The 27,233-nt window shown below is 37.3% G+C and overlaps 1 protein-coding gene across 19 annotated transcripts; it reads left to right on the top strand.

Moving 5' to 3' along the window:
* The first annotated feature begins 5,434 nt into the window (after positions 1 to 5,434).
* On the top strand, positions 5,435 to 26,110 carry ppp6r3 (protein phosphatase 6, regulatory subunit 3). Of its 19 annotated transcripts, XM_079808892.1 has the most exons (27): positions 5,475 to 5,606; positions 6,146 to 6,195; positions 9,521 to 9,699; positions 9,815 to 10,048; positions 10,173 to 10,359; positions 10,439 to 10,576; positions 10,804 to 10,869; positions 11,058 to 11,170; positions 11,306 to 11,419; positions 11,507 to 11,636; positions 11,984 to 12,136; positions 12,649 to 12,807; positions 12,907 to 12,971; positions 13,094 to 13,209; positions 13,286 to 13,371; positions 13,476 to 13,562; positions 13,803 to 13,900; positions 14,260 to 14,314; positions 14,422 to 14,552; positions 14,655 to 14,776; positions 14,875 to 15,049; positions 16,189 to 16,286; positions 16,365 to 16,548; positions 16,871 to 16,888; positions 17,700 to 17,810; positions 24,557 to 24,643; positions 24,730 to 26,103. In XM_079808892.1, the coding sequence occupies exons 4-27, from the start codon at positions 9,822 to 9,824 to the stop codon at positions 24,779 to 24,781; spliced, it is 2,772 nt and encodes a 923-aa protein (XP_079665018.1). In that variant the 5' UTR covers positions 5,475 to 5,606; positions 6,146 to 6,195; positions 9,521 to 9,699; positions 9,815 to 9,821; the 3' UTR covers positions 24,782 to 26,103. The 19 variants fall into 19 exon arrangements, 16 of the variants coding, with proteins under 16 accessions (XP_079665014.1, XP_079665016.1, XP_079665020.1 ...); XM_079808895.1 differs by lacking the exon at positions 16,871 to 16,888 and having other exon boundaries at positions 5,461 to 5,606; XM_079808886.1 differs by lacking the exon at positions 5,475 to 5,606 and having other exon boundaries at positions 6,003 to 6,195; positions 13,854 to 13,900.
* The last annotated feature ends 1,123 nt before the right edge of the window (positions 26,111 to 27,233 follow it).

Here is a 27,233-nt window from a genome sequence, read left to right as displayed (position 1 = left end):
GAAATGTGATATTGTCTTCTTTAACATGGTGCTTGTTGGTCTTGTATGAAAAGTACTCATATTTACATATACAGTACCAGTCAAAATGCAGGAAAAAAAAACTAATATTGTGAAATATTACAATTTAAAATAATGGTTTTCTATTTTAATATACTTTAAAATATAATTTATTTCTGTGATGTAAAGCTGCATTTTCAGTCTTCAGTGTCACATGATCCTTCAGAAATCATTCTAATACGCTGATTTATTAATATTGGAAATTTGAAAGAAAAAAAAATTAACCTGTGATACTTTTTTTTAGGATTCTTTGATTAATAAAAAGGTTTTTTTTTTTTTTAAACGGCATTTATTTAAAATAAAAATAATATGTGATATACACTACCGTTCAAGAGTTTGGGGTCAGTAATTTATTTTCTTTCTTTTTTTAAAAGAAATTAATACTTTTTTTCAGCAAGGATGTGTTGAACTGATTAAAAGAGATTGTAAAGATTTATATTGTTAGAAAAGATTTCTATTTTAAATAAATACTGTTCTTTTCTAACTTTGTATTCATCAAAGAAACCTGAAACTGTAGCCTATCAAAATGTAAAATATATATTAAACAGCACAACTGTTTCCAACATTGATAAATCTCGTAGAATGATTTCTGAAGGATCACGTGACACTGAAGACTGGAGTAAATTCAGCTTTTCATCACCAGAATAAATTATATTTTAGAGTATATTCGAATAGAAAAACATTATTTTAAATTATAATAATAGGCTATATCAGTTTTTTTCTGTATTTTTTTTTATCAAATAAATGGAGGCTCGTAAGAGACCTCTTTCAAAAACATTAAAAATAGTAGCCAATGTTTCCAAACTTTTGACCGCGTACTGTATATGTAAAGGAGCATATAACTTGCTAATTCAGCTTTGTGCGTAAAGAATGCCTCAAATGATGTGGCTTGTTGAAAGCAGATGTGCTTTTATTTCTCTAAGTGATCCAGAAGGCAAAAAAAAAACTTAGATTTACAGAGAACACGAAGCCCGAGGCTTCAATAAGGCAATTGTTAATTGAATTGAGCAAGGTGCGTCTCAGTCCAGTGGTAAACCAACAAACATGACCAAGAATGCAGAAACACTTTGGATTACTCCAAACAGAGCGTTGTGAAATGTTATTGTTGAATGTGACATTGCTGTAGTGGAATTGCGTGTTGTGGTAATAAAATAAATCTGTGTTTGATCATTGCCAGCGGTTCGAGATTGCAGCCATTTTGTCTTCTGCTGCCCTCATGTGGGTAAAAACAACAAAAAATAAAAATGAGGTTGGTATGGCCCTTTTCCCCCTCTCATATTTATATTCATATCTCATTGCAATTTGGAAAGTCTTAAGTATATTTTCTGCAGTATTTTTTTTTGTCACGTATGGCCGATTAATGTGTTTAATGTTAGTCTCATGAAGAAATGTCAGGTCATTTTTCACACCTGAATAAATATATAATTTAATAAATAATAACATTATAACAAATACTATACAATTTGCACTTGCTTTTGAATATTGTCAGAAAATAAAGAAGCCTACTTTTACAATTATTTTTGTTTTAGTATAATTTACTGTAGAAATATATAGTACAGTATACACAGAACAGGCATAACCCCCTTTTGGTCCCCCTTTTGCTGCCAAAACAGCCCTGACCCGTCGAGGCATGGCCTCCACTCGACCCCTGAAGGTGTGCTGTGGTATCTGGCACCAAGATGTTAGCAGCAGATCCTTTAAGTCCTGTAAATTGCGAGGTGGGGCCTCCATGGATCGGACTTGTTTGTTCAGCACATCCCACAGATGCTCGATTGGATTGAGATCTGGGGAATTTGGAGGCCAAGTCAACACCTCAAATTCTTTGTGCTCCTCAAACCATTCCTGGACCATTTTTGCTTTGTGGCAGGGCACATTATCCTGCTGAAAGAGCCACAGCCACCAGGGAATAACGCTTCCATGAAAGGCTGAACATGGTCTGCAACAATGCTTAGGTAGGTGGTACGTGTCAAAGTAACATCCACATGGATGGCAGAACCCAAGGTTTCCCAGCAGAACATTGCCCAAAGCATCACTGCCTCCGCCGGCTTGCCTTCTTCCCATAGTGCATCCTGGTGCCATGTGTTCGGCCATCCACGTGATGTACAAGAAAACGTGATTCATCAGGCCACCTTCTTCCATTGCTCCGTGGTTCAGTTCTGATGCTCACGTACCCATTGTTGGCGCTTTCAGTGGACAGGCGTCAGCATGGGCACCCTGACTGGTCTGCAGCTATGCAGCCCCATACGCAACAAACTGCGATGCACTGTGTATTCTGACACCTTTCTATCAGAACCAGCATTAACTTCTTGAGCGATTTGAGCTACAGTTGCTCGTCTGTTTAATCGAACCACACAGGCCAGCCTTCGCTCCCCATGTGCATCAATGAGCCTTGGCCGCCCATGACCCTGTCGTCGGTTCACCACTGTTCCTTCCTTGGAGCACTTTTGATAGATACTGACCACTACAGACCGGGAACACCCCACAAGAGCTGCAGTTTTGGAGATGCTCTGACCCAGTCGTCTAGCCATCACAATTTGGCCCTTGTTAAACTCGCAAACCCACTAACAGGTGCCGCAATGAAGAGATAATCAGTGTACATATATATATATATATATATATATATATATATACTTGTATGAATTTTTTACACTTATTCTGGTGTTGAATATTCCCTGTACAATCTTTAAAAAGAGATTCACCCCTACATCATTATTATTTTTGAATGCATTTTTTTATGTATCCATTAGCTTATGAATGTATTAAAATTTCGCTTCACCAAGGCTCATTCTATTACATAAAATTAGGCCAAATGCTACTTTACAACAGTTGGGAACTAAACGTTCATTACCATTTCTCATTTGTCATCTTAAAAGACTGTCTTCAGCACTTGACAGAAGTGAACACATGTTGCGAGGCTCCTGACTGGGCCGAAGGGGGAGGGGAGATGTCGACACCCCTCTATGTACCCATCTGTCTGTCTTTGTTTATGATCCATGTAGTAGAGGAGCTAAAAAACACGCCTTGGAAAAAAGACACGCAAGAACATGTTTATGCATGTCGGAAAGGGAAAGAACACCAGTGCTGGTGGACCCACTGCATCCTGGATCTCCTGATTATAAATTTTTTAAAAATTGTGGAGCAGGTCACGTTTTGCCTAAATTTTGGGGACCCATGAGTGGTTTCACAGACAAGGCTTAAGCCATACTAAATAAAAATACGCACACAGTCAATAATAATGTCAAATTTAATTTTTTAAATGCAAAAAGCTGTGATTATCTTATGATGTGAATATATAAATATATATATATATATATATATATATATATATATATATATATATATATATATATATATATATATATATATATATATATATATATATACATATATATACATATATATATATATATATGTATATATATACATATATATATATATATATGTATATATATACATATATATATATATATATATATATATATACATATATATATATATATATATATATATATATATATATATATATATATATATATATATATATATATATATACACATATATATATATATATATATATACATACATATATATATATATATATATACATATATATATATATATATATACATATATATATATATATATATATATACATATATATATATATATATATATATATATATATATACATATATATATATATATATATATATATATATATATATATATATATATACATACATATACATACATATATATATATATATATATATATATATATATATATATATATATATATATATATATATATATATATATATATATATATATATATATATATATATATATATATATATATATATATATATATGTATGTATATATATATATATATATATATATATATGTATATATATATATATATATATGTATGTATATATATATATATATATATATATATATGTATGTATATGTATATATAATTCATTATTATTTATCTAAATATATTTTTATATTTATTCAGCAAACCACTTTCTTTACATCTGGGACAGTTAATTGGAGCCAATGTTGTTATTCTTAATTAAAACTATTAAAATATGTTAATTTTTATTCATTTAAATAAATTTAAAACATTTTTAAAAAAAGAATACATAACACATAAAAAAACTGAACATTAATGTAGAAAAAAATGCCCGTTGCAAAAAATTATAATAAAATAACAGACTGGAGCCCCATGCAAATGTATAAGCACCATGCAAAGTAATCTGTGATTAATGACCCCAATTATATAATTGTCCCCAAGATTATCATTCCCTTGTATGAACATGCAATTCTTTGCGCAGAGCTTCAATTTTCATTCCTTTGAGTGTTGTTCATCTGAGAGCAGACAGTACATGCAGAAGATATATGAAGAGCACAAAATACCTGACCAAACTGTGTAATCATGATAACTGCCTCTGTCTGATGAAAGATGACATGAGGAACATCTTTAGCACAGTCCCAGAAGCCCACAATGAATCTTAACATTCATTTTACACAACTTTTTATGACATAATCTCTGATTAGTAGAGGCAGGATTTTGTTAGACAATCATATGCACATGTTTGATTTTTTACAGGGTAAAACCGCTTCAGTAGAGTCATGGTTTTTGTCACAGAAACCCACATCAGCTCATGGCAGTCCATAATCAGAAACACAGTGGAATCATAGGGTTAATTTGACACATATGAAACACATTAAATATGGCTGATTTTCCTCTATACAATGAATCCATTGCAGATTTTGTTATGCTTATGGAACATGCAACAGAAAATAGATCTGAAATACAGCCGTCATCAGCTGTAACAGATCAGTTCCACCGCCTGATGCTGTAGATTTATGCCTCACATTTAACATAAGGGTCATACGTCAGATCCTATTTGGCATGCTACACTAAACCCATAATTGCCTGTCTGCACTACCGACAGGCTATAGAGCATAAAAATGGGGCCTGGACCTTTTGACCCATATTTTATCAAAAGGTCCAATAAATAGAAACACTTAAAATACATAAAAAACTAAAACAACTGAAAGATAGATCAGGTTATCTTAAAGGGATAGTTCACACAGAAATAATCATTCACTATTCTTTCATTCATTCATACATTCATTCAATTATCTTTTTTTGTGTGAACTGTCCCTTTAAAACACGCTTATGTTGTATTATATGGGTTGATTTGAATTAAACTCCTGTTTTATGTAATCAATTACATGTTGGTGTGCCATTTGAAAAAACCTAATGCCTTTCTTAAGGCAAACTGTCTGCTCCATTCAGTAATATGTGTTTCACGCACTCGTAGCTGATTGGACCATCGCCATGCCAATCACCGTGACGTCTTATTGTTGCTAGGGCGTTGCAAGTAACGAGCCGGTTAAGTCAATTCCATAAGCGACACTGTGAACGAGGTGCTCTGTGTGACATTGTAAAGAAACTACAAACTCGTCATCTTTATGTTTTGGATATGTTGAAATTTAGGAACTCCGTTCAAGGGACAAGATCTCACAAAGAAGGTAAGATAAAGCAATGTGTGCGGTTTGATATAGCCGTACTTTAGTTTTGAAATCGGCACTTGATTGACATTCTCGTGATCCAATCAGACGAGCCCTTTTAAATCGACCTAAAATACTATTGGCCCTAGCTAGTGTGGGTGTGCGCAATGATTTAGATTCACTTAAATATGGCTTCTAAAATATATGATTATATCTTTTTTTCATAGTTCCAATAAATAGGATACTGTTTTAAACATACTCTTTGTTTACATTACGTTTCTAAATCGGAGATTTACCTCACACGGTCCGAGATTACAAAAACGACCAGCTTTGACTGACATCCACTGTAGCCAATCAGCGCGCAGCAGTGGGTTTTGATTGACAGCTCCTCTACCTTAGGTGGGGGTTGGGGCTGTTGAAGTTGATAACGCCGCCATCTTGAAAAGTGAACTCTGATGGTCTCTCTTTTCGCGCCTGTCACAATCTGTTATAAACACCTCATTTTCTCATACCTCGACCTATTTTTTCTTTTTTTATTCCGGTGACCGTTTTATCCAAAGGTTCGCCTGTCTTCATGCCGGGCTTTGGCAGTATTCCGCTTTCTTAATCGGTACGTATTTGTGTTGTGTGTCTCTCTGGTAGCTTAGCATTAGCCAGCTGCCACTTCTCTGTTTTGTCGAGTCAGAATGGTTTATATCTCCAGCATTTTTTCTCATTTAACGGAATTATTTTTTACATATAGTATGCCTACAGCGTTTTTGAACCAACCCAGGCTCTATAAAAGTGTCACATCTGTAATATTTTGCTGGCGGAAGCCCAGTGTCGGCTAATGCCGGGGCCCGACATGCCGAAAAACTTCAGAAAGTGAGACACAAAGCCTATGTATCAAAACATAGCGAACTGTGCACATAGACACAATTTTAGGGCAATACAAGTGCTTATGGAGGTTCTATTGTAATGTTAAAACGGGGTTGTGGTGCCCAAAAATGCTGTCTAGGTAGGCAGCTCACTTGGTTTTGAGACGCAACCAAAACAGAAAACCCGTTTGAAAATGTTCTTTTTAAGATCATATTTTGTAGACGGAACAAATCGAGTGTTTTAGGTACTGTTTTTGTTTTCATATAACAAGTTATGAATGCGTTTCAGAAGGATCTTTCAAAGACTTTGGTTATATTAAAGGGTTATACAATCGGTATTGTTTTCGAAGATATCTTATTTCAGTGTAGATTTTGAACAGCCGTCAAGCTCTGCGGAGCTGGTTACTATGTGTACTGATCTCAGATCTTTGGGTTTGCAAAATGGCTCATCCATTTAAACACCTAAAATCGTACAGCTGTTTGTTTCTAGTCTTGTGTGACGTGATTTTACATAATAAGACTGGTAGCATAAGCAGATCGCTCGCTCTTGTAAAAAATACCCCATGTAGTTTGTTTGATAGCAACACATTTTTATAGTTCACTCAGGCAGATCATCTTTGCAGGCTCGGTTCTGAGTGCAACCAGAGGACTCGTGGTGGTGTTGTTGTGGCCTCTGGGATGCTGGAGAGGTTTGGCAACACTTTTTATAGCCTCTGAAAGGGAGTCGCGAGGATTTTCTTGAGCTCAGAGTTACTCAAGCTGAATGGGACAGGTATATAAGATCTAGTGTAATATTATTCTTTGACCTTTTTCACTAGATAAAGTGAACCTGGAAAGATTTGTACAGAGTGTAAATGTCTTAAAAGATCACATCTAGTTTTTTTTGATGAAGGGAGAGACAGTTTAGTAGAAATGGTCTTTTGGTATAAGGTGATATAAATGGTTGACATTCAAAGCAAGTGTCTAGATGTTCCTGACAACCAAGGTACACATTAAATTGAGCCTTTTATTTGTTAGTGCGTGTGGAATTTCCAGACTTTCAAGATGAAAAAGGAATGTGCCTAATTCTAGTTATGCTTGACTCTCTAAAATGTTTTTATATCCTTATCCAGTCGATAACGATATAAATTGTTCAGGCGGTCTCGGCTACAGAAAAAAAGCCTGTGGTGTCTGTTGTTTAATGCATGCATATAATTATAGATGTTCTATTTGGCTCGCCGCTACACATTCATTTAAAACTCGCACATTACTGTTGACTAGTGAGTTAAGAATTAGAGAATGTGCTGCAAGATAATCCTGATCCATCACTTTGATTGATGATATTATTAGTATTCCATGTTTTTTTATGTTAATGTTTTCTTTTCTTTTTTCCAACCATTTGGGGTCTGGGATTTAAAAAAAAAAATGTATGAGCCTCTTATGCTCACCAAGGCTGCATTTATTTGATCAAAATTTACAGTCAAAATAACTTTCTTTTTACAATATTTTATTGTAATTTATTTCTGTGATGGCAAAACTGAATTTGTAGCTGTTTTCAGTCTCACAGGTTCCTTCAGAAATCATTTGGTGCTGAAGAAATATTTATCAGTGTTGTGTTGCAGCCTAATATTTTTTTGGGAAACACTTTTTTTTCTTCTTCTGTTTTTTGATGAATAGAAAGTATTACATTTAAAAAAAACTTTGTTACAATGTAAAAGTTTGTCACTTTTGATCAATTTACTGCTTCCTTGATGAATGAGTTTCTTAAAACAGTTGTACTGACCTGAAACCTTTTGAACAGTAGTGTATGCTATTGCATTTTGTGTGAAGGTTATTTGTTGATATACCCAGTGTGTATCAATATTATCATTCATTAGAAATAACAATTAATAGCCTACGTGAGCACAACCACCCCCCCCCCCAAACCGCGTCACCCATTGATGTTATTTGTGCAATAGCAGTGATTTAATTTATGCCTATATCAAAATAGTCTATAACTGCTTCTACTATGTGTGTTAATACAGATTTAAAGAAGTAAATCAGGGTTGTTAGTGGAAACTAAGTTCTCTTTAGTAATTTAGTCACACTTTTGATTTCTATAACAAACTTTGTTATTGTCACTGTACAGCTAAGTGTTTTAACGCTTATTTTATTTGTTACATTGATATCACAAGCTTGTATAGCAAGAGCTCCTTTTGAAAGTTTTACGAAGGGTTTTGGGTTGTTTGTTTGGGATGTTTTGTAAAGTCTGTAAATTGACGGAAAGCGTGTTTGCTGGAGAATGGATGGAGGCCAATGTCAAAGCTCTTTCGGGCGAGACTAGCCCAACCCCCAGTCTATTAATAAGCTTTCCTTCCTCTTAACCATTCATGAAAGTCAAGATGGCTGCTTGCCAGCGTTGTAACCTTTCACCTCAGTGGTGTGTGTCCATCCACCTTGTAGACTGGAAAAACAGTCCCTTGGATACCTTTAATAATGCATAGCTGCCTGCGTGTTTGTCTCTTCACTTATAATAATTTGATGCCAGAGCTGTCAAATGGACATATTTGTATTTAACCTGGTATAATTGAATCTCTTATTTGAGATATTCCGTCATGTGTGCCTTCCTTGAAAGGAAACCACAAAGCCATGAGCACATTGAGGTAGCAATAGACAGATGCAGATTGATCAGAGTAGTTAGTCTGGTAAGAGTGCAACTGTATGTGTTGTGTTGCTAGGTTATCAATGTCATCATAACAAGGAACTACATAACTTGTTTGGTTTTCTTTCGCCTGTTTTTCCCACAATCAAAACTACAGTTTCTTTTGTCAATCTAAACTGGTCCATTGTTTCTGTATTAAATCATGCTCTATTGATTAAACATTGTGTAGAGTTGCCTGTAAATGGTCTATTTGAGAACCTGACAAACTGGAAAAGGGTCTCTTGTTTTTGAATGCTAAAAATGACTTGTGAGGGTAATCAAAATCAGGCAAGTCTGTTTATAGAAATGACTAACCTTTGATTGTTTGGGTTAGAGGAGAGATGCATTTGACTGTTCTTTACCAATGGCTAATGTATGATATTTGTAACGCACTCATTCCGGTCCGTTCTCTGTTGCAGGTGTGTGTTGAGTGTTTTTGCTGTGGCAGAGGACATTTCTGCTGCATGTGTCCTTTACTTGAGGGTCTGTCCAGTTTCTACCGCCTGTGGTGCCTGTAATGGGCCAGAAGTCCCAAAGAGCACAAGCATTATTTTATTTTTAATCAGAGATTTTACCCTCTGGTCTCTGCTACACTCAGGTAAGCCTTTTTGTAATCACCTTATCTTCAGTCAAAATGCAAATACGAAAAAACGGAACTTCGTTTTCAGTTCTTGCATCTAAAAACAACCCCCTCCCATTTATTTTTTCCTCAGCAGCACCATGTTTTGGAAGTTTGATCTGCACACGACGTCCCACATCGACACACTCCTGGAGAAGGATGATGTTACGCTGACAGAGGTAATGGACGAGGAGGACGTCCTACAGGAGTGCAAGGCTCAGAACCACAAGCTTGTGGACTTCCTGGTGAGGCCACAGTGCATGGAGGATCTTGTAGGCTACATCACCCAGGAGCCCAACGACGATGTGGAGGAGAAGATCAAATACAAGTAAGAATATGTTTGATGCTTTCTCATACAGCATAATAATCAACATAATTTGTTTTATTGCACAAATGTTTGTCTATTTTGAGGTAATTAAGGGAGATTTGACTTATGTCTTTTTCATGGAAAGGTATCCCAACATATCCTGTGAACTCCTGACCTCAGACGTTGGCCAGATCAATGACAGGCTGGGTGAAGATGAAAGTTTACTGATGAAACTCTACAGCTTTCTACAGAATGAGCCTCCCCTCAATCCGCTGCTGGCCAGTTTTTTCAGCAAGGTCCTGAGCATCCTTATTGGGAGGAAACCGGAGCAGGTATGTGATCAGACATGCTGGTTCGTGTTCAGGAGATATGGAGGCATGAAAGTGAACTAAATCTCCTTTTTACCTCTAGATTGTGGAGTTCCTCAGGAAGAGGGAAGACTTTGTGGATCTGATGATCAAACACATAGGGACCTCTGCCATTATGGACCTCCTGCTCAGGATGCTCACCTGCATTGAGCCACAGCAACTTAGACAAGATGTATTAAATGTGAGTTCTCATACCTACAGGACTATATATTAGGGTTTCTATGACGCTGCGTCTCTGTTTTGTTAAGGTAAATGCAGTTTGGTTTTGTGCATGCAGTTTTTCGTTCTGTAGATCTGGATGTTTTTCGTTTGAATACAGCAGGAAATTCATCACGGATTACTCTTTTAATCCACTCACTGTCATCGTAATACTACCTCACAGTTTCCTCTTCATCTGTTCTCCTGCAGTGGCTAAATGAAGAGAAAGTTATACAGCGGCTGGTTGACATGGTGCAACCATCACAAGATGAGGATGTAAGTGACGTCCAGTAAAGCAATTGACAGGACAAAGTTTTCAATTAATAATTATTTTTAAAAAATTGGTGAAGCCAGTGGAAATGTTAAGTTGAAATGTGTGTCTGTCAGTCTCTAATTATTCATTCCTGATGACCCATCCCTACTTGCTAGCTACATAACAGTAATGGTTTGTTCCCTTCACATAGAGACACTCAAACGCGTCCCAGTCACTCTGTGAGATCATTCGGCTGAGCAGAGATCAAATGTTCCAAGTCCAGGGCTGCTCGGAGCCTGACCCCCTGCTGGCCACACTGGAGAAGTGAGTTTGTCAATGTCAATACATTTCTTTCTACTGACTTCATAAAGTGGCATTTTTGGAGGGATTAAGGTTGAGCTCTAGTTTCAGGCATGCTAATACTGTAGTACTGAATTGATCGTTTGTCTTCCTATTCAGACAAGAGACAGTAGAGCAGTTGCTGTCAAACATCTTCGACAAAGAGAAGAATGAGTCTGCCATAGTCAGTGTAATTCAGATTCTCCTAACTCTCTTTGAGACACGGAGACCAGCGTAAGTGCATTGTAGCACACGTGCATTTTTCAGTTTTCTGTGGTTTTTGTTCACGTCTGAAAATCATTCTTGGTTTTCTCTTTTCAGGTTTGAAGGCCATCTGGAGATTTGCCCCCCTGGAATGAACCACCCGTCATTCTCTGTCAATCAGAGTATTCTAGATGCCGTCAGACCTAGACTGAAAGATTTCCACCAGCTTTTGCTCGAGCCTCCAAAGGTGAGTGTGAAAACACTGCGAATGTGTGTTGCAACTTTAGCACATTATATCAGCTGACCTCACTTAGGCCGTAATCTCCAAATACCTAATTACATTAAGCTTTAGACAACAAGACTTTGTTCCTGTACAAATATAACCTGGCAGAATCTTACCCTTTCAAAGAATAGCTTGTCTTGCATACATAGCCCAGCCATATATGTTGGATTAATATGCCACATGGGTATCAAATTCAATTAAACAGTTTATCCTCATCTTTCAGTAAATGTCTGAAATTATAATTTTTTTTAAAATTAGTACTTCATTTAGGTCATTCAGACTTATCTTTGCTATTTTTTCTTGCATATTAGAAAACTGTTTTGAACACCACATGGGGAGTATTGGATCCACCGGTGGGAAATACTCGTCTTAATGTGGTGCGACTAGTGACCAGCCTTCTACAGACCAACACGCATATCATCAACCAGGAGCTCATTGCCCTCAACACTTTGGGAATCATACTAGTGAGTGTTTGAGACGCAGCAAAAAGATGTCACAGAACTCTTAACTATGAGAGAAGCTAGTTGCTTGCCATGTTCTAAAACTTGCACTACTTTTTGGGTCAGTAATATATTTTATTATGTTTTCAAAAGACGTCTTTTATGCTCACCAAGGCTGCATTTATTAGATAAAAATTACAGAGCATTTATTATCAATGTTAAAAACATTTGTGCCAATTATTTTTGTGGAAACATGATACATTTTCTCAGGATTCTATGGTGAATAGAAAGTTCAGAAGAACAGCATTTAAAAAAAAAAAAATTTGGTAAATGTCTTTTATTGTAATTTATCAAATGAACGCATCTTTGCTGAATAAAATCTTACTGTCCTACATTTTAAATGGTAGTGTAGTCTGCTATCTTGCTTTATACTTGCTACATATGCAGTTTTATATTTAGATATAAGTCAGAAAGGATGGCTATTATATAAAGTTCTAAAATTAATAATTTGTCTTTTCCCCTCTTCTTTTCTATAGGACATGTACTTCAAATACTTATGGAATAATTTCCTACACACACAAGTAGAAATCTGTACGGCGATGATCTTAGCGATGCCTTCAACCCAAAGTGAATCTCCTGAAATTAACAGAGAAAATGACCAAGAGCCCATAAGAGAAAACATCCTTATTAAACATGTGGGTTTTTCATTCCTTCCACTCGCTCACAATTTGAAACACATGCTGTTTGCTTTACACATCAAAGTTTAATGTGCTCTTCTCCATTCTGACCCACAGCTCTTTCAGAAGTGCCAGTTAATACAAAGAATTCTTGATGCCTGGGGATCAAATGAGAAGGAGCAGTAAGTAACTTCTAAATCAGATTGGTTACATGTGAAGAAGAGGAACTATCTTATTTACACATCTATGACTGTGATTATGTCTGGAGAGGCCTTTACTGAATCCTCCTCCTCTTTTTCTTCAGGGCTGAGGGTGGGCGGCGGAGAGGTTACATGGGTCACCTGACCAGAATAGCAAACTCTATAGTCCACAACAGTGACAAGGGCCCCAATGGGGCACAAATTCAGCAGCTCATCTCAGGTTCGTTTGACAACATTAACATATTTTTATGCAGTTACTTTCAAAGCCATTTCCACTTACATTTGCTCACTTGCAGAGCTTTCAGAGGAGGACAGGGAACGATGGGAAGCCTTTACTTCAGGACAGCTAGCAGATACAAACAAGAAAAACACTGTAGACTTAGTAAGTGTGCTCAGTTTTAATCACCGTTGCTTTTGTTTTATAATGCTTTGATAGCATAATTGGCATCTAAACTAAATTGTCCCGTTGCTTTCCTCCATTCTCAGGTTAACACACACCACATACACTCATCCAGCGATGATGAGGTAGATTTCAAAGACAGCGGATTTCATCAGGACTCCTCCCTACAGCAAGTAAGTCTGTGCCTGGATGAGCTCATAAAAGCTGCTATCTATATGATAATATTTATAGTACTGTATAAATAAATATACAGGATATATTTAAAACAAATTCCTTCTTTTGCATTTTTAAATTATTTTAGTCCTTTTAATGCTTTTTTGATGCAAGATGTTTAACTGCTATCAGCTGTTTTAAAATGAAGCTTCTTTGTAGTGTCAAGACTATATCATTATCATTGGTCCTGGGTTTGCCAGGCCTTTTCTGATTATCAGATGCAACAAATGACGTCCAATTTTATTGAGCAGTTTGGCTTCAATGACGAAGAGTTTGCCGATCAGGATGATGTCGGGGAGTAAGTACCCATCGTGCATGATTCTTTTCAAATTTACCGCCATTTCTGCTGGTAACAAATCAATTGGGGAGGGTTAAGCCTTATTAGTGGGGCTTTGGTTGATTTTAGGTTGTTCAGGGATCTTATGTTGCTTTTCAATGAACTCACGAAGCCTGTTTTGGGGGTTTAAATCATGGATCATACATTGTAGATTTGATCTGATCACTTAAATGTCTCCGTTCTGATTGGTGTGGTGGCCTTGGTGACCGTAACACGCTTGATTGGGTTCTTCTTTTGTGTTAGTCATGCTGTGGGTGACTGGGTGCTGCTCTGTTTGAAGGACTTTACCAAACTAAAACCTTTTCTTTTTAACCTTGCAGTATTCCCTTTGATAGAATATCAGACATCAATTTTTCCTTGAATACAAATGAAAGTGTAAGTATGTGATCTATTTAATCAAATTCTTTTTTTTATTATTATTAGCTGAATTTATTGAATGGCTCATGATGTGTTTTCATAGTTTGTTCATGCTGTGCTCATAGGCAAACATGGCTCTCTTTGAGGCCTGCTGTAAGGAGAAGATCCAGCAGTTCGAAGATGCCGGATCAGACGAGGAAGATATCTGGGATGAGAAGGATGTCACTTTTGCTCCTGAAGCTCAGAGACGTCCCAGGTATTGTAAGCACTGGAACATGCTTTTGAAGTGCTTTTCCTTATGCTGTTATGTATGTTTTTTTTATTTTTTTTTATTCTCCACATCTTTCTTCCTACACAGAAGCTCAGGAAGTACAGACAGTGAAGAGAGTACAGACTCTGAGGAGGAGGATGGGAAGCGAGACCAGTTCGAGTCCACCAATGCCAACTCTGACGACAGAATGGAAGTGGACTCGGGGGATGGTGAGTAGAGTTTCTCAGCTGCCGGATCTGCCACTGTTGAACTTTTAGCTGAAGTTCAAAGATCTCACATCCTTGTTCTGTGTCTTGCTTCGGATCAGGGCCGGTATGGACGGCAAATTTTGATGACGTACCCATGGAGACTGGCAGCTCCACGACTCAGAGCGCACCTGTGCCAACCTCACCGGCTACAGCACCTGAACCTTCAGGCTGGAGCTCTCCGAACGCCGATACAGAGACAGGTTGGGCCGACTTCTCCAGCTTCACACCCGTCAGGTACATTCACATGCTGTGTGAATGCATGTTTAAATGAATTTGCACTGGTTGTACTTAGTCATGTAAACAGTCACACATTGACTTTTTGTGGTCTATGCAGACTTTTATTTTTTGTATGTTTTGATTGTAAAAGTCTCCCTTTTCTCCTTTTTAATATTTATATTAAATATGTCTGTATGTGTTTAGGCCTGTCACGATAATTTTGTTGGACGATAAATTGGCCAAGAAATTATTGCGATAAACAATAATATTGTCGTTCTGAGACCATTTTCATCTAAAATAATTATAATGGCATAATAATGCAGGTACACCTTTTCAAAGATCAATAAACTTTTATTTCTAAAGACTATTTAACACTGAAAAGGGAAAGCATTTTAAATATCCACAATAAATGAACAAAACAACCAAAACAAAAAAGCAATGGACTCTGTCTGTTAACAAAAAAATGCACTTGAATAAACAACTGGGAAAACTGCAACGGATGATTGTGTTTTAGGTAGTGCTGGGAATCAATAAAAAAAAATTAACTAATTAATCACTTTTTTTTTCTATAATTAATCACAATTAATACGTGATTTGATATTGTAATTTCAGTTCCTCTACAAATTAATGTAGAAACAATTTATTGACAGCATATTTTAAGTGTGTTGTATTGTCATGTTTTTATGAATGAAGGCCAGTATCACTGATGTCTCTATGAAACATTAATGACGTTAAATTACAGTATAACTGAAAGCTCCCAATTTCAACATTTATTATGCTTAAAAAAAAACTACTCATTCGCATTCTCGTCTTGTCGCGCTTAGAAGAATTTACATGTATAAGAGCGTGATCATATAATGTAATGCTCTGTGAAAATGTAGATAAAAACGGACGCTGGAAATTATCGCGGCCGGAAAAATTATCAAGCTCTTTTGTTTTTTTATTTTATCGTGCGATTTATTGACTATCGTGACAGGCCTATGTGTTAACATTTATTGCGATAAAGTCTGTATTTAAATATATTTATTATATAATATAATACATTTAATAAAAATGCATTAATATATTGTAGAAATGTATTAGAGCTGCATTGTGTGGGTCTAAGCAAGTAAATCTGGAAAATTAATTAGATGTTCATTTTTTTCCGTTTTATTTAGCCCCAAGGATCCTTTGAGGAGCAATTCCCCTGTAGCCATGGAGACCAGCATAGAAGCGGTGGACCCTCTGGGAGTCAATGCGCCCATGCAACAAGAAAGTAAGAATAGACCCTGTAACCATTCCTCCTGTCTGTCAACACACGCAGTGGTAAGAATAAAACAATCTTGTTGTTTAGACACAGATCAGTGGCTTTCCAATGAGACCACCCCGACTTCCCCTAGAGGGAAAGTAGGGGACGGCTCGGACCCCGAGGAAGAGCCTGTCAGTGACCGCATCACAGAAACCGTTACCAATGGCTCTATGAAGGAGACGGTCAGCCTCACTGTAGACGCCAAAACTGAAACTGCTGTTTTCAAAAGGTGAGTCCTGCAGGTTTCACACGTAGTGCCTCGCATCACCTTCCTCTTCTCCCCTTTTGAGACACTGGCTTCACTTCACTCTGCATGCAGACCTGATTTTTCCTTGTCACGTATCCTCCTCCTCCTCCTCCTGTACCTAGAGCCAGCCAGGCCTTGGACCGCCCACTGACTCTTTTTAACGGGGGCTGTTAAGATGCAGAGCTTTGTAACATCTGTTTTGTCTGTTTGAGAATGCAAAAAAAAAAGAACAATCTGTCCTTCTTGAACTGCAACTCTTACAACATGAGCTTCCTCTCTCTCTTTGGCGTGCGTGTGGCTTCAGAGTGTTGAAATCGTATCGGTATGTACAGCCAATCAGGGGGCGTGTCTTGTTTTGTTTGGTTTTTCCTATGTCAGCCACTGCGTTTTGGTTTGTAACCATGTTTTGTTTGTTTGTTTGTTCGTTCGTATGTTTGTTTTCTTTTAAACCGTAATGTATCCATCACCATTTGCATGTTAATATCAGATGTACAGGTTGTTAACGGCATGAAAGGCCCCATACATCCATAGGTGTAACTCATTCTGAATCCAAAAGATTAAAGCCCATGTTTCCCAGTCTTTCCAAAACCGCAGGTGGTGATTTATGGATTCCTTCCTCATCCTCTGCTGAGGTTCGGTCCCATGGCTCTTTCACAGGGCTAAATTGAGTATGAGCCGGCCCTTTAAAATCCGGGCTCTGCGTGAACTTTAATTTGTGTAAATCCATCTTGATAAAGGAGGATGCTTCTCTGTAGACCTTCTCTAGACCAGAAATAAGTCTTTAGAGGAGGATATAGTCATACACCTTTGTACTTATGCCACCCTAAAGGTAAAGATGGCTGGCATGCGATCACGTTGCAAAAATTGCTAGCTTTTTTTACACCATTTCACCCCCACATACTAAACAAGCCCATCGTCTAAACCAGTTGTTGTGTGGTTCATAGTTCAAGTCTTCACATCTCATTTGTCCACCAAATCCCATTTCAGAACATTTTTCATTTTGCCCCGTTGCTTTGAATGTGGTCCGTTACATTCTGCATGTTTGTCCAGGGATTTAAAATGGGGGTTTTATTATTTAAAAGAGCGGCATTGAAAACTCCCTAAAATGCTCTCTTCTCTGATTTGTCCTGTAGCGAGGAAGAGAAACGATCTACCTCTGAAGACGCATCTGCAAAGTCGTTTGTTGCAGATAGTGGGGAACCTGAGAAAAGCAATTGTCCTCCTAGCAACTGTCAGAAACCAGGGTAAGAGTCTTTATTGTATTTATTTATGAAGTCAATTAGAGTATTAAACAATTCATTTTCTTTTAGTAGTGTCTAGGGATTTGGCCCATGTGGGGCTTTGTGGTGATTAGGGGTGCACCGATCCGACTTTTTCAGTCCCGATACCGATACCGATGCCTGGGCTTTGTGTATCTGTCGATACCCGATACCGATCCGATATATTGTTGAATTAATAATAAACTGTATATCTTCCACCTTATACCTTCCTTGAAGAGACTAAAGGCACCAGACTTTACTAACTAAACATAACTAAGACAAAATAACAGATGTATGTAAGGTGTTGAATTCTTATTTATTTAAAAAACAATTGTGCATTCAAATCTAAAATAGAATGTAATCTAACTTCTTTAAATAAATAAAATGTAGCAGTGGAAACAAAAAACAGTGTATTGGTCAAACATACAATAGTAATCTGACAGTTACCAAACATTTTTTACACTACAGATAATTGTTTTGGTATATAATCATATCAATATTAAAAAGTAGCATTACAAATTAACAAATAGTCTAATTTTCTACCATATGCAATTTAATAAAAATGTTCAGCTAGCTAATAACAACTTTGTTCTGGTTTCACCTCACTCCAGATTAAATGATTGTAGGCTAGGCCTATTTATTTTACTACACATTGTCAACAGAAATAAGATGAAATACTGTTGATAATTAAAAATAATTCTTACTACCCACTCTTGCTAAAATGGGTAAGCACACTTGTGTTCTCATTTCAGTTGCGTTCTGAGTAAATTAATAAACTGAGTTCATGAGTTCAGTGTTGGACAGATCAGTTGTTCTGGCCAGTCGTTAAAATTATTCGGTTCAAAGGAGTCATTAGGTCACGAATCGGACATTAGCAGACGCGTTGTGTGCGAATCCCGTTTGTTAGAACATCGCGAAAGATGTCAACACACAGAAAACACTTCATAACTGGATATAACTTGTCTCCCGCTTATTGAAAGTATGCTTTATGTCAGCTGGTCAGAGAAGAGTCAATGTTTTTTGAGCGCAATTCACACCCAGTGATAATTCAAGGACAAAATTGTCAGAATGTGTCACGTGCAACATGGTTTCGGTCTTCCGAGCTTTTGATTTGGATTAATATGTGAAATATGAGAGCGAACACTGATTATTTTGAAGACCCAGAGAGCGCGCGCGGGGGAGGAGCTCTCAGATCGGTCTCTCTGTCACTCAGTCACAAGCGCAGCATCTGTTCTACATCACTCGTAAATCACAATAACTCATCAAATTAGGCTTTGGCCGTCAAAAAAATGTCAATGCAGGAAAGACCCTGACTTTGCAGTAATACCCTCGAAACAGCGACGAACTAGTTGGCGTGGCAAGCGTGAAATATCTCCTCCACACAGCCGACTCTCTGGCTCGCTCCCTTCTAGCATGCGACACACGTGAAGCTGACGAATGACGTAGGTTCTGCTGCGACGGAAAAAAACACCTGGATCGGCTTGTGGATCTGTTAATTTTTCCGATCCCCGATCCAGCTATTTTGTCAGTATCGCGGCCGATATCCGATCCTAATATCGGATCGGTGCACCCCTAGTGGTGATGTTACTGTAATACCAACATGCATGCAATATAATTTGCATACGAGATGCTTATTTACAATATTTGCTTTTTATTGGCCAAAAGTGTCTTAATCAGCTGATGCTGATCATATTCATAATGGACAAATATCTGCATGGCTTATCACTACTATGGTTATTTATTATAATATATTAACCTTAAATAGGGTTTGTACAAGGTTAGGGCTGAAACGATTAGTCGCCATTGTCGACAAATATCTTTGGTGTCTAGTAGTCGTTTGATCTAATGTGACCTAATGTAAGGACGCTGTAGCGCTAGAGTGTAATGCAGCCCCTACAAATGTTGCGGTAGAAGAATACAGCGCGAATGACGGAGTGCAAACAAATCCCAACTAGCAAGATGTGGGAAAGTTTCACAAAACTTCAAACTAATTCTGAAAATGAATCATTTACTCACCCTCAAGTTGTTCCAAACCTGTATGAGTTTCTTTGTTCTGCTGAACACAAAGGAAGCTATTTTGAAAAATGTTTGTAACAAAGCAGATAGAGCAACCATTGACTACCATAGTATATTTCCCCTACTATGGTAATCTGCTTGGTTACAAACATTCTTCAAAATATCTTCCTTTGTGTTCAGCAGAACACATACAGGTTTGGAACAACTTGAGGGCGAGTAAATTATTCATTTTCAGAATTTTCATTTTTGGGTGAACTATGCCTTTAATACTGCTGCCAAGAGATGTCTACATTCAAAAAGATATATATTTTTTGTCTGTAATGCAGCTAATTTTTGTTTATTATTATTTTTTCAATTGAAAGAGAACAGAATATTTAAACAATGTTTAGAGAGCATTTGTGTGTGATTTTGAGTTCTGAGAACTTGGCTCAAAGTTCATGAAAACATCCATTTCAAAAGTTGAAGTGATTTTCTTTTTTATATATTATAGTTAGAATATGTATAACTTAATGTTTTAACTAATTGGGAAAGCTGAATAATCGTCCAAAATGCACTGATTAGTAGCCGATGACAATAACAATAATCGATGATCAATCGATTATCAAAATAATTGTTTGTTGCAGCCCTATACAAGGTGCTTAAAATCATTAGTTTGAAGTACTTAAATTTGACTTTTTGAAATTTTTAGAAAGTCCTGGAAAACAGCCATATTTATGAAGAGGTACTTAAAGTGCTTATTATTGAAAGCCAATATATATGAAACAGTGTTGAATTTTTTTTTTAGCTGAAACAATATTTTCATGCAAAATTAACGCTACATCGATATAAAGACATTTTGCATGACTATGAGCGTGATATTGCTCATAAATATCCTAGTATATGATACAGCTTTTATTCTTTAGGTCCATCATTGGCTGCGTTTACACTTGGCATTAATATGCGATCACCGTGATCCGATCATCAGGCAATCAGGACATGGCGCGTTTACTTTTGTTCCCATTAAGAGGCCTCTGTATCTGGATGACTGTTTGAATTTCTGTTTCCTGCACAATATTTAAATTGTCTGTGGTGCGTTTGAAAGGCATTTATATTGTATATGTAATATGTAGAAAACAGCAGAATGTAAACTCCTTTTGTATTAAAGAAATAAAAGCTCACACATCGCATTAAGTAAGGCTGATTTATACTTCTGCGTCGGACCTACGCCGTATCCTCTACGCCGCTAGTTACACGTTGGTTTTCATTTATACTTCTGCGTTGATGTCCGCGTCAATGTGCAATTACACATGCAGACGCTAGTAGGCAGTTTCCTCGGGCATGATGGTGTAATCAAGACAACAGCCGAAGAAGAAGAAGCAGCTTGTTGTGTAGAATGTATACATTCATTGTCAGAGTATCAGCAGTGAGATAGCGGCTTTTCTTGCAGCTTGAGTTGTTGTATCTAATACAAATTAAGCATCTCTAGTTGATTAGCCGAGTTAAATAAGAGGCGATCTGGCGCTTTGTGAAATCATGCAGAGCTCGTGGCGCTGTTTTCAGTAACAGTGGCTCGAGCAATCGATTACTGTTGCGGAGACTTCATACACGAAATGTACCCTAATATGTCCCTGTTCTTGATATGCAATCACTGATTAACATCTTTGGTTTTAATGAGAAAATAAATAATCTATACTCAGCGGATCTATGTATTTATATACTAACATAAAGAATCTCTGGACTACAAAATATTGTTATAGCAGATGTAGCCTAAGGAAGAAACTATCATCCCATTTCTGTACACACGCGCACACTCCTATCGCAGATTTATTTATTGACCTGAGGCAGGAGAGGTTCTGGCAGACCAATCACGCCGTTTGCGGTCCGCGTAGAATTGACGCGTTGTTACATTTTTGGAGAGGTGCGCGTCAGGGTACGGCGTAGGGTATGCGCACATCACACAGCCTACGGCGTACACTCGACGCAGAAGTATAAATTGGACTTTAGACAGTCCCTCCAGTTTTTCGCGATTGCCGAATACAACGCAAAATCAACAAAATGTTGCATTTTTTTGCAATCCTGCATAATTCGTAATTTCACCGTAAAAAAATATTTGTATGACAAATATAAATTATATATTATCTAATTGACCTCTCTCTAATTTATTTAAAGCTGTAATGCATTGTTTTCATGAGCTTACAGACGTTGCTTGCACAGTATGGTCTGTGTGAAAGCGAAAGCGAGTCTTTCTCACCTGCCGTCTCACATAAGTGCCAAGGACCGAGCAAAGTGATTACTTAGGCCGTTTTCACACCTGAAAGTCCGCACCAAGGTCCGAACCGAAGTTCATGTTTTGATAATTTTTATATATTCGGTTAGTTTTGGTTTGGTTTCACATTGCAGCGGACTAAAGAACTTTACATGACACACTTGCGTCCACTCGTCATCTATGTGGGCGGCATCTGGACATTGATTGGTTTGTTAACGGACGTGCGTCTGACATCAGCGTCTTTGACAAGTTGAATGAACAGACGCATATCGTGGTTGCCATGACTATTTTTTTATTCGTTACGTTTAAAAGTGGACATTTCAAGCTTTATATACACATATTTCTCATGTTTGAGGCAAGTAGCCTGCTGAGTTTTGGTTTATTTGAGACCCGCTCCAGTTCATGTGTAAAGCATGTGATCGCTCCCGTGATTATTGTCTGCTATAGACTATTTGCTTCTTATTTATTAAATCCAGGCAATTATCTGATTAAACGTTGATTAAAATTGAGATACAATTTATACAAAACGAAATTCCCATTAAAGAAATGCTTTCTAAGCAAAATCATACAAAATTTCGTTCAAAATTATTTCTGACTTTCTGTCTACTGACATATTGCGCATATTTTCACTTTTCATAATCAATGTAGCCTAGATTGAATGTAAAAATAACATTATAATATTTAAATATAAACAGGAACTTCCTGTAAATGGTCTGAAAGTCCGAACCATACAGAAAATGCTTTCACACTAGAAACGAACCGAACCTTTGTTCAGTTTGATCCGGACCGAGGCTACCTCTTTTCGGCGGACCAAATTTCGTCTGTTTGGTCCGGACCGTGGTACGGGGGAGGTTTCACACCTGCAATTTTGATTCGGACCAAACTGAAAAGTCCAAAAATCCAGACCAAACAAGGTAGGTGTGAAAACGCCCTTAAAATGGCTGAATGACCAAACAAAAGTATATATGCTGGATAGCACTAAAAAAAAAGTTAATAAAAGCGCTATAAACCACAAACTCTTATGGCGCTTTTCCATTACCAGTACCAGCTCGATTCGGCGCGCTTTTCGCTCCGTTTTCCATTGCAGATAGTACCTCCACAATAGTATCTGATCGTCATAGCGACGCCGCAGGAAACCTTTTTCGTTCCTCGTTGCCCCATCAAGCTCTCGCTGGATCCTCTCTTCGGCTACCAAACAAAGGAAAACCACCTCGTTTGACCATGGCGTATTCTTCCGAGTTGCCATAATAGTAATGGGTATATCATGCAATCTCTGGCCAAACTATTTAAAAATGGCAGGGTTATTCCATAGATTTTTGATCGCAGAAATCACAAAAAAATATTGCAAAATCCTGGAAGGACTGATTAGAACTGAACAAGGGTGGCCTATAAATATCTCCAGTCTTAGATAAAATGAAGTTGTTTAAATGAAGAAATGCTTCCAGAGTTGATCATACAAAAATAACGGGTTGGTCATGTTAAACAAGTCGCATAATCCGGTTTTCACGGTTATAGTGTGCAATGACTTTGACAGATATGGGAGATTTAAAATATTACAAAATACAAAGCTGTGTATTCCGATTATTCCTCAAGCAGCGTGCAGCTCTTCATTAGGATCTCATGACTGTGATTTGTACAGGCGATCGCCTCAATTAAAATGAAATGCGTCATGTATGTCTAAATAAAGAGTTTTAAAAAGCTCAAAGAAGTTTAATTTCTTGTCAAAACTGCATCCGTCCATTATTTTCTGACAGCCACGTGGAGAGACTGGGGCGTAGATTTATATGGCGTGGCCCTCTGAATGTAGATACGATGGCTGGACCCCATTTACATTACACTGAGAGCTGGTCACAATGTTTTGATAAGTGAGATCTCTGATTGTAGTCCTTGAAAACCAAAAAAAGTCCTTAAATCCTGGAATTTCATTTTACAGTATCTGTACGAACCCTGTTGAACACTTATATATTGGATATTATAAAATGAATTTTTTTTTTTTTTAACTGAATATACAGAGTAGTTTTATTTTGCAAAAATGTGCACTTCTTCTTAAATTACATATTATATAATTACACAAGTGTTCGACTCATCTCAGCAGATGTTTGGTATTTTAGGTTGTCAGATCACCAGAAGTACTGGCTCCCCCTTGTGTAATTTCCTGAATCTACTGACAATCTGGTTGATGAATATAACCGAATGTATTTAATATTTCAGTTGACATATAACTATATGCATCATTTGACATATTTATAACATTATACCCATTTTATATGTAAAAGATAGTTATCTGTCTATTCATTTCAGATATGCTCTAGATACTGAAGTTCATCACCGATATGTTTTGGGACAATTTCAGTTACACTTAGGTGTTGTTGTTATAGTGTAATTACACAAGTACTGAGTAATATTAATTGACTAGTTTTATTTTTTCCCCCTTCCCTCTACATATCTAATTTTTCTTTTTCTCCTTCAGTCTAAAGCACTTAGAAGAGAAAGCAAAAGCCACTTGCGAAGCTCTAAATGGTCCTCTTGAGGATGCGGCCGCTATGGATGAAGCCAAGTAAGTTCTGTACCCTCCACCTTTTTCTAGTTTTCTGTTGCTTCAACCAATCACATCAAGCCTCTCCCCCCCCTTTCCCCAACCAGATCAGAGCAGCGCACGGCCAACCCCGAGGCAGCAGTGAATGGTCCAGCATGAGGAGAGTAGCGCTGTCAGTCCGCTCCTGCCACCGCACACCCCTCCTCCAGGACCACCCGGAGAGGCCAGTGCCAGACTGGAGCCCCCAAGAACCACCACCGCCACCACCACCACCGCCGCTGCTGCTGTCTCTTACTCCAGCACTGCACTGACGCCACCAGATCAGGACCAGCAATATTCATATTAGACAGTTGTACAGAAAATTTGAACTGTTATGAAGAGAAACATACTCTAATGATTTTTTCCAGTCGTTTATATACTATTGTTCTTATTAGGTGATCTGTCTGACATCTTGCCATTTAAGTGAATAGTAATGTTGCTAGTTAAAAATGATTGTATGAATAAAAAAAAAAATATTTTATAAAAGACAAATGTATACAGAAACAGAGGATTGTTAAAAACCGAACTTTACTGATTGGATCGTTAAAGTGTGACCAAAACATAAGCTGTCTTTTTTGATAGGATTTTCCTCTTGCACAAAAATCTGCTATTTAATTTCCAAGTAAAAGCAACAGCTACCACCGAAATCTTAAATTGGCAACCTATGTCGGTCTGTTTTCTTCTTAAACTTAATGTTCGGGGAAATATTCAGAAATTGTTTTATTTTGCCACAGGTGTTAATTGTTGTATCCTTTCAACACGAGCAAGATTTGGACATAAGAAACACGTTTTGGTATAGTTTTTAACTTAATTTATTCTTAAAGAGATGATGTTACATACATGCCCCTCATCCCGTGATGAAATTTGAATCTGGAGTGAATGAACAGATGGGTCTCCATGTGCATGTAGCTAGTAAGAATGATTCTTACCTACGGGCCTGCATTAAATACAGCCCAACTTTTATAACTGTTATCCCCTCCAAACAAGTCAACCTTTCTACCTGAAGAGTGATGGGAATGCTACAATGATCATGCATCAACTTTTTTTTTTCTTTTTGTAATAAAACGCTATCTGTGCCAGCAAGAAGGATAAGGTTCTGTCTGTGAATCAAACGTATGTTTCTGAATGAGAGTTGATTGTGCCGGAGATGGAATCCAGGTATGTTGACTGCTATCATCCTGATCAATACGGTGGAATTGTATTGGTCTACTACCAGTTCTTCAACTGGGCCACTGTTTCCATTTAGGACTGAATCTTGCTAGGTCATTAAACCGTGCACTTTTGCTCTGTAGCCAATAGATGGCAGCAAAATGGCATGGAAATAGGCACCGTCACATGGGAAAAAAAAGGCTTACAACTTAATTTCTCTTTAGTTGTAAATGTATAGGTTGTGTACATTTTAATGAGTAGTGTACATACTTATTTAAAATATCAGTGGTTTTAAAATCGTGTTGTTCCAAACGTGTACTTTTTTTCGGATGAACTGTCCCTTTGAGAGTCCGCTACAAAAGAGTAACAAACTGCCAATAGCTACTGACCAAAGTTTTAGTTTGTGAATGATACATCAGCATATGGAATAACAACAATTTAATTCTGTCATTACGATCCAATTGAGTGCAGTGTTGATTATAATTACATCTTAAATCAGTGGTTAACCTGATTGATTATTCTGAGAATTTGACATTAGTTTTTCTCTTCAGCCGATCATCCCATTACTAGCGACTCCATGACCTGAACCGAGTGTTTCTGATTACCGAGACACCTGTGCAGATCTGAGGGGCCGAGGAGCAGTGGTTTTCACACCTGTCCTGCAACCCACTGTTATAGAAAAAGAAACTAGATTACTACTGTTGATAATTAGACACTTTCCAGAACGCAGTGGGGGAAAACATTATATAAAATGTCCATGGTTGCAGTCATACACGCTGTATCGTTAAACTTTTGTTGTAGCCTATATTACAGGGTTGCCAACTCTCACGCATTTGGCGTGACTCTCACGCTTTCAGGCTCACTCACGCTGCCCAACTTAATCTGACGCCAAATTGCCAAACCTGCTTTTGATATTAAACAATGTCTAAGCTTTTACATTTTTTTAAGTTTTAATGCGAAATTCAAACAATAAATAGCGTTTTGACATAACAGTTAAAGCCAGAGTGTTGAAAAACCATACGGAGTTGCGACATGCTCTCTCATCTCCCGGTTGCGCGCGCGGTCGTGCCTCACGGAGCTCTAATACTTCTAGCGCTGTGTCAATTCATGAATGAAATACATTGAATGGCTTGATACACAACAGCTCCACTTTACAGGTGTTTGCAGCAAGTTTTGGTAAACAGTACAGCATAGTGTGCATTGATTATTACATCAACCATACAGGATCGTTTTATAATGGAGAGTAATGGAGATGCAACAATGTTAACATTAATGTTAATGTTTTTTATTGTATTTAGCCCTCAGGTATTCCATACTAATTGGTCACACTCATACTCATTGATGGTCAAATGTGACCATACACCTTAACTATTTTTCAATTAAATAAATGTTCTATATTTTAGTTCAATAATATTTATTGAAT

Source organism: Gobio gobio (assembly GCF_949357685.1).
Source record: "Gobio gobio genome assembly, chromosome: 25".
Lineage (NCBI taxonomy): Eukaryota > Metazoa > Chordata > Actinopteri > Cypriniformes > Gobionidae > Gobio > Gobio gobio.
The sequence above is the reverse complement of the archived record's forward strand: the minus strand, read 5'-3'. Positions and strand labels throughout refer to the sequence as shown.